The following is a 7,150-nucleotide window of genomic DNA, read 5'->3' on the forward strand; positions in this document are numbered from 1 at the left end:
TATTCACTAACAAGAGGGTTTTAATTTTGGTCACTGAATGAAGATCGCCTTGTGTGATTCTTGTCTTTTTGTGTGTGATGTGTTCCAGGAAGAATTGTCGAAATTATTCCTCATCCAGAAATTTCTCTGCATTTGCAATGAGGTGGAAACAAAACATGTTTTCAGAAAAAGACAAGTTGGGTAAATAAGAGAAGATGTATTTCAAAGTTGTGCTGTAACTTTTCAGCCTTCATGTTGGGAATGTGAAATTTTTGCTATATAAAGTGATATTTATTGATGTTTTAGCACTTTTTTGAGGACGGTTTTAATCAGAAAGCTTACATTATATTTATGTAATGTCTCCAAATTATTAAGTCTGAAACATCTCTTTAAAAAACACAAATAATAAAATACATATATTTAAAACACTATTTGTTATTTCACAATATAAAATGTGTCATTTTATTTCAATTATTTCATGTTGGCCACTTTTTAGAATTAGCTATCCAGCATGGATATTCATCTACATGCGTAAAATGCAGAGTATAATGTATTTTGTCATTCCCAACAAGAATATTTTATTTTTTTAAGGTAAATTTAAAATATATATATCTTAAACTGCAGGTGATTAAACTGATGGTACAAACAATCTCAGCAAAACCACGCAACTATTGAAGGATTCTTTAAATTCGCCTGAATTTTCAGCACCCAAAAATTCGAGCGACGCAAATGTTTGGCTATTAACGAAATTTTGATTAGGGGGGGATTTTTCCTTTCTGTTTTTTTTTTTTTCGAGAAATGCTCAGAGATAATTAAAATTATTTTAAGGGTTGTCCAGAAATCAATGCAGATGGTAATTTCGGGCTTATCCCAGGTATGCACAGGAAAGATAAGAATGATTAAATCCGCCGGCGCATTAATGAGTATGAGATGTAAAATAATCCTAAAAGGCATGGCAGAGTTGCTGCAGGAGAAGCCAAATGTCAAGTGCCATTTTATTTTATGGAGGATCCTCTCTTTTTTTTTTCCATTTTTTTAAAAAGGGACACGGTTCTTTCTTATCCAAACTGAGCCTTCAGAGCCTCTAAGATCTCATAGAGGAGCACAAAGCGCACAAGAGTAGCCTGAGCAGACAGATGGATTTATGGGGGGGAAACCATTGTCCATTTTGAGTTGATTTGGGCATGAAACTTGTAAATCCCTCCCCGGCGTGTGTTATTTGGAAATGCAGTCGAATAACAGAGCAAAAGCTAAATAAAAAAATAATAATATACAAGGAGAAAAAATACTTTTCGTGCTGCTTCTGTGCAGGAAAACCAACAATTCCGTGCGTAAAATAGCATCATTTCCACCAACAACAATTAGCACAAACCTATATTTATTTCAGTCATCCGGTGCAGAAAGAGGCACAAATTTATGTCTAATCTGATTGAGTTTACGTGGATATAATGTGGAAAATAAACCGATACGATGGAAGCTGCTCTGGAAACATTTGGTTAGTCATTTGGCTGGGAAATGAGAGGCTTATTTCTGAAGACGCTGATTTAGACTTGCAGCTCGAATGCTGCAAATGAGACTCTTAATATCATGGCCCATAATTAATTGCGCAAATTTGTTTCTATTAAATAAAACTAACACATACTGAGAAAACTCTATTAGCCTTAATTAAGCTTGATATCCTAATTTAGGGGATGTGTGGTTGAAAACAAGCCGTTTTGGTAGATTTTTTTCTCTGTCTTTCTCCGATATGGAGAAAAAAAGCCTACCAGCTTTCTGCCTTTGGGCTGCTTTTGCCTCCTTTGAGAGTTGGAAATGAGAAATGGAAATGGAAATACCAGGAGGTGCTAAATTAGCTGCCTGATCTGCACTTATTGCCGCATACAGGCCCCTATTACTTTGCCAATCTGTGCCTCTCTTTTAGCATTCCGGGCATGGAGAAGCTTCGAGATAGCAGATTTATCAAATGGGAAAATGAATGCATGATGATCAGTTAAATTGAAAATCAGCGTCTGCATGACAGCCCGACCTGACACCTCCGTAATTAGAAAGAAAAATGATGGCGTCCGATGCATAATAGAGCAAAAACAATTTACACTCTCCCATAATGATCCGGCGTTCAAATTGAAAATTTCTCCGGGTATAAATTGAATTCATAAAGTATGATTCATGGACGACACATCTCCTGGAGGCTGCCTGGGCATATCGATTGATAGTTTGTCTTGAATCATGCAGCGTGCAGCTCTCAGGCAAGAAAAGCTTAACTACTTAAGCAAATCGCTAATTTCACCTTAAGGCCACCAATGTGCAGCCAGCGATACTCCCCATTCAATGTGCTAATGAATTATGGATGAACTGGGCACACGTCCCAAATAGCCTAAGAGTAGCATTGGGAAAAAAAATACACACCCAAGAATCTTAGGGGTTATTTCAAATCGGGGCTCGTAATTTACTAAATAAACCTCAGTGTTCTAAAGAAAAGGCAACTAGGAGTTTTTTTGGTCAATTGTGTCCGAATTTGAGCCAAATGTGCGTAAAAGGACTTTTATTTTGAAATCAACTTCATTCAATCAATAATATTCGTGATGTAAAGTTGCACATTATGAGGGTTTAAATATAATGAAAAAAAGGATAGAATAAGGGATGTATAGGCTGCAATATCTGCACCATAAACACCATGCAGACACCTCTAACCCACAGCCACCCAGGCCTAATCTTGCGCATGTTCCCTGCGTGTGCCATGTTGGCTGTGTCTGGGTCTCACCCCCACCCACCCCCTCCACCAAAACCTAATAAGACATTGCTTCCTAGAGCAAACAGCTGCATGGGGTTGAAATTTATGTAAATATTTTGAAAGGGACACTGGCTCAGAAATTCATTTGCGCTGGCTCAGACGTAAAGCTCACCCCTCTGATTATTTTCAATTTATTTGCAAATCAAGACCCAAAGAAGAACACTAAAGGGCTTGTGGTTTCCTCTTTTTTTTCAAAGCAAGCAGCTCTACATATAGCTGGACTGCGTGCTTTTTGTTGTTGTTGTTGTTGATAGTGCTTTATCCATTTTTTTTCCCTCGACATTTCTTCCTTGGGTCGACTTGATATTGTGGTCAACACTGCTAATATCGCAAGGAAGAAGGGGGGGGGGGGGGGGGAGCAGATGTCCCAGATCCTGCACGGCTTCCCCGGGGACCACCAACCCTATTAGAACAAATGTGTTCTGCTATTGTAAATAGGCACGTTTGCCTCAGCCCGTCCTATTACAGCCGACGCATGATCAATAGGCTGATAACACAGAAACATCAATGTAAAGCGACAGAACAATGAGGGATATCATCGAACATCTATCTTAATATAGCCCTGCTACAAGGGGCCCTGACAAAGTGGAGAGAGAGAGAGGGAGAGGAGAAGAGAAGAAGAAGAAGGGAGAGGGGGGAAAAAAGAGCTCATGAAAATGCCTCCCCACGAATCCCCATCTCCTATCCAATATGCACAAACACACACACACCCAGCTGCCGGGGCTATTATTTTCCTATTTCAATTTGACACCCAGGCCTTTTCATGCTAATTCTATTATTCTTGGAAGTTTATGTGATTTCATATCACTAGAAATCGGTAATGTATTATAACCCCCTTTGAGCTAAAATAAACTGAATCCCCCTGCAGTAGCCACCGGGAAAATAATTACTTTCATATCAAAACTCTGCAGGAGTCGAGCGGGTCCTTTTCGCCTCAGGCTCGTAACCTCATTTCAGTGGGGGCTTATAGATGAATAAATTTGTTAAGGCAATATACAAAGTACAACATGAGATTTCTTAAGAAAGCCTACTGTACTGTATAGTCCTGCACTGGATGTGCTGCTATTTAGGGTCTCACACGGTTGGAGGTGCTTGTATACAATAGATTTATTTAAGAAAAACCTTACATATATAAATAGTATAATACCTTTCTTACAGCTCTTGAGGATTTTTGTTGGTCTTGTGTTTTTTTTTCTTCTTTTTTGACAGGTTATCACACATTAAGGAGAGACTCCTGACTCTCTCTCTCACACACACACACACACACACACACACTCGCAGAGAGAGAGAGAGAGAGAGAGAGAGAGAGAGCACATTGTCAAAATATCAGCAGAGTTTGGGGGGAAATCTAGAGATTAGATGCAAATATGTAGTTTCTGCTTTGGCCTAATGAAAGGTGTCATTTAGAGGCTATATGCTTCTTCTTTTTTTTTCTTTTTACCGCCACTGATTTATTCCATGTCGACATCTTCTTTAGAGTCTGTCTTTGTTTCTGCAGGACAGTCACTGAGGACAGACTCCTTGCTCTCTAAATGCTCTTTTCTGTCTGCGTCGGCAGCAAGTTGTGGACTGTGTTCGTGCGTAAAAGTCGACTCGCTGCAAATGACAGATGTCTGAGTACTTTTGCCAGTGGAAAAGGCGGCCCTGGATGGGCTGCTGTGCTGTGTCTTTTCCTCTGCTCCCACCTGTCCCTTCTGTGTCGCGTCTGCAGAGTCCGGCGAGCCGCTCCTACATCCCGCAGAGCTCCCGCAGCGCGCGCCGGGCTGGTTTCTCTCCGCCGGTGCGTCACCGTCCGCCGCCGTCGTAGTCGTCTGCGTCGTCGTCTTCAGGGCAGTTTGAGGAACAATGAATCCAAGCGGCTGTGTGATGGGATAGAGCAGGAAGTGTCCTTTCCCTATCAAAGGCCGTGAGGAGGGTAAGGCCGCTGGGTTGCGTCTCGGTCTGGTGTCCGAAAGGAGGCTCTCGACGCTAAAAGGGTTGAGCTTCTGCAGGCTGGAGGCTCGGTTGCTGCTGGAGCACAGGCTTGACCGGTGGCTGGGGTCGGGGGAGTCCAGCTCGGATCCGCCAGCGTCCCGGTCTAAGTGTCTTTGGTTCTGGTTTTGGGTCTGGAGAGAGTGAGGTGTTTGGTCGCAGCTCGATTGGTTCCCCCCTACTGGGTCAAAAGGTTGGCCAGCGTGGTCACTGTCGGTCACATGTGAAACCCCGCTGTCGCTGTCTGATCCCGGGGTGTGAAATAAATCCCCAGAAAGGAGCTTGTTCTGGGACTTGAGCAGCCGGCGCTCCTGCTTTCGCTTCTTCTTCTCCAGCCTGTCCAGCTCTCTCCGGGCGATCTCCTCCGGGTCCATGGGCTCCCCGCTGCAGGTGGTGGGGTGGGCGTTGTGCGCAGGTCGACCCGGACCTTTCTTTGTGTTCTCCTTTTTCCTCCATTTGGCTCTGCGATTTTGAAACCATACCTGCCGAAAGAGGGAAGGAGAGGAAAGGAAAAAAAGAGTTTAAAAAAACAGTGTAAAGTCTGTCACTGCAAGGGGAAAATTAATTAGGCCTGTGTCTTAACAATATGGTAATTAAACAAATAGCGAGGTTACAGCTTGCTCTGGCTGTTTTCTGTGCAGGCCTTTAATTGGGCCTTTGATTAAATGTGGGTGCATCAGGCAGCAAAAAAGTTGGGAACAAAAGAGAATTTGGTTTAACTCAAGTAGAGGTCTCTAGAAGCCTTGAAAATCACATTTTATTCCCAATTTGAAGTCAGGAATTAGATAAAACTTAGAAAGCTTCGAATTTGCTTTTGTGAAAATATTCTTAGAAATAAAATAATACAGATTTTTATCCATGCTGTTAAACTAATATGAATTAAAAGCAAATATAGTCTATGCTGAAGATTGCTGGCTATTATGTATCAATATAATGAAAAAAATAGCGCCAGAATTTTTATTTTATTTTATTTTTTCAGAAAATGTAATTAAAAAGAAGAAGGTGTAATTAAGATTGATTTATGTGAGTAATTTGTGCCGGGAAAGGTCAGACATACAATCATGCAGTGGTATTTTTATTTTAATATTTTAAATATATATAATATTAAATATAAATGTGAATGAAATTATATAAATTGCAAGTTGTCCAATGGTACAGTGAGATTTATTTTATTTTTTTTTAAGTCAGTGAATTGGAGCCTTATTCGCCATGGATAAATAAAAAGTAAACAAAGAGATAACACACACTCTCTTCCTCTCTCTCTCACACACACAAGCTTAAAATGACCACTCACATTGAGAAAAAAATGAATATTTACCTGAACCCTCGATTCTATCAAGTCCAGCCGCAGAGCCAGAGCCTCCCTCATGAACACGTCCGGATAGTGGCTCTCATTAAAAGCCTTTTCTAATTCCTCCAGCTGCCAACCAGTGAAATTTGTGCGAGTTCTTCGTCTCTTGCAGCCGGGGCTATCTTTGTCTGGGTCCCCCGAGTCTGACAGCAGAATAAATGTAAACAAAGGGTAAACATGCGTGCGTGTTGAGGGGGGAATGAATAGATGAATAAATACTACAATTTCCCGTCATTTTAACAGGAGTGGCTTCGTGCTCGAGCTAAGAATATTTGCAAAGTTTCGACGTGGAAGAGAATATGTGGAATTGAATGCAGCTTCTGTGCAATCCGTCGCCTTGTTTTTCTCTCTCTCTCTCTCTCTCTTCTAAATTAGGAGGTAATTCTCAAATGTTAACACAAGCATTCCTTCAGTGTGGTAATTCTCCACTGTCAGGGACATTGTTTTCTTATGTTCTTTGCGTGCATCCTTTGCATTCACGGTGGAAATGGAAGTGGGAGGCGAGGAATACCTACTCATCTGCGTGCGCGTCTTTAAACGCAACTTGTAGTGCAATATCCTGCCTTTGTTGCTTAATGTGTGCTCTTTTTTTGTCTTTGTGCGGCTCTAGCCAACCTTGAGAGGTTATTGTGCGGCGCATAATGTGGCTTACCTGTCAGTTTGTACTGCTGATTATCTCCATTCATCCCGCAGCCCGAAGACAAGAGGGGGTTGGAATTACCCACCGAAGCCGCGCACGAACCATTAAGTAATCCGTCTATTGAGAAGGGAACCGCGGACGCAGATTGAAGTTGATGCCCGGCTAATTCGTAAACGTGATGGTGGCTCAGATGGTACGGGAAGCCCACCATCCCGCCGAGAGAGCCTCCGAACTGGGCGTGAGGTGGATCCAGTATCCTGCTGTCCATCATCCCGCAGGCAAGAGGAAACGACGTCTGGAGGCCGGCGACGGGAATTTAAAAAGCATGCAGCGAGTGTGGCCAACGAGTAGGGGACATGATGTGAAGGGAGGGATGAGCTGTACTTTATCCACATGAACCTCCCAATAATTAGCCCGG

General features: G+C 42.1%; 1 protein-coding gene across 1 annotated transcript; it reads right to left on the reverse strand.

Annotated features, from left to right (window-relative positions):
• Positions 1-3,859: 3,859 nt before the first annotated feature.
• On the reverse strand, positions 3,860-7,150 carry uncx (UNC homeobox). Its single transcript, XM_022200320.2, has 3 exons — positions 6,745-7,150; positions 6,060-6,235; positions 3,860-5,223 (listed from the first exon to the last, which is right to left on the reverse strand). Exons 1-3 carry the CDS (start codon positions 7,001-7,003, stop codon positions 4,222-4,224), a joined length of 1,437 nt encoding a protein of 478 aa, XP_022056012.1. The 5' UTR covers positions 7,004-7,150; the 3' UTR covers positions 3,860-4,221.

Source organism: Acanthochromis polyacanthus, chromosome 21, assembly GCF_021347895.1.
Source record: "Acanthochromis polyacanthus isolate Apoly-LR-REF ecotype Palm Island chromosome 21, KAUST_Apoly_ChrSc, whole genome shotgun sequence".
Classification (NCBI taxonomy): Eukaryota; Metazoa; Chordata; class Actinopteri; family Pomacentridae; genus Acanthochromis; species Acanthochromis polyacanthus.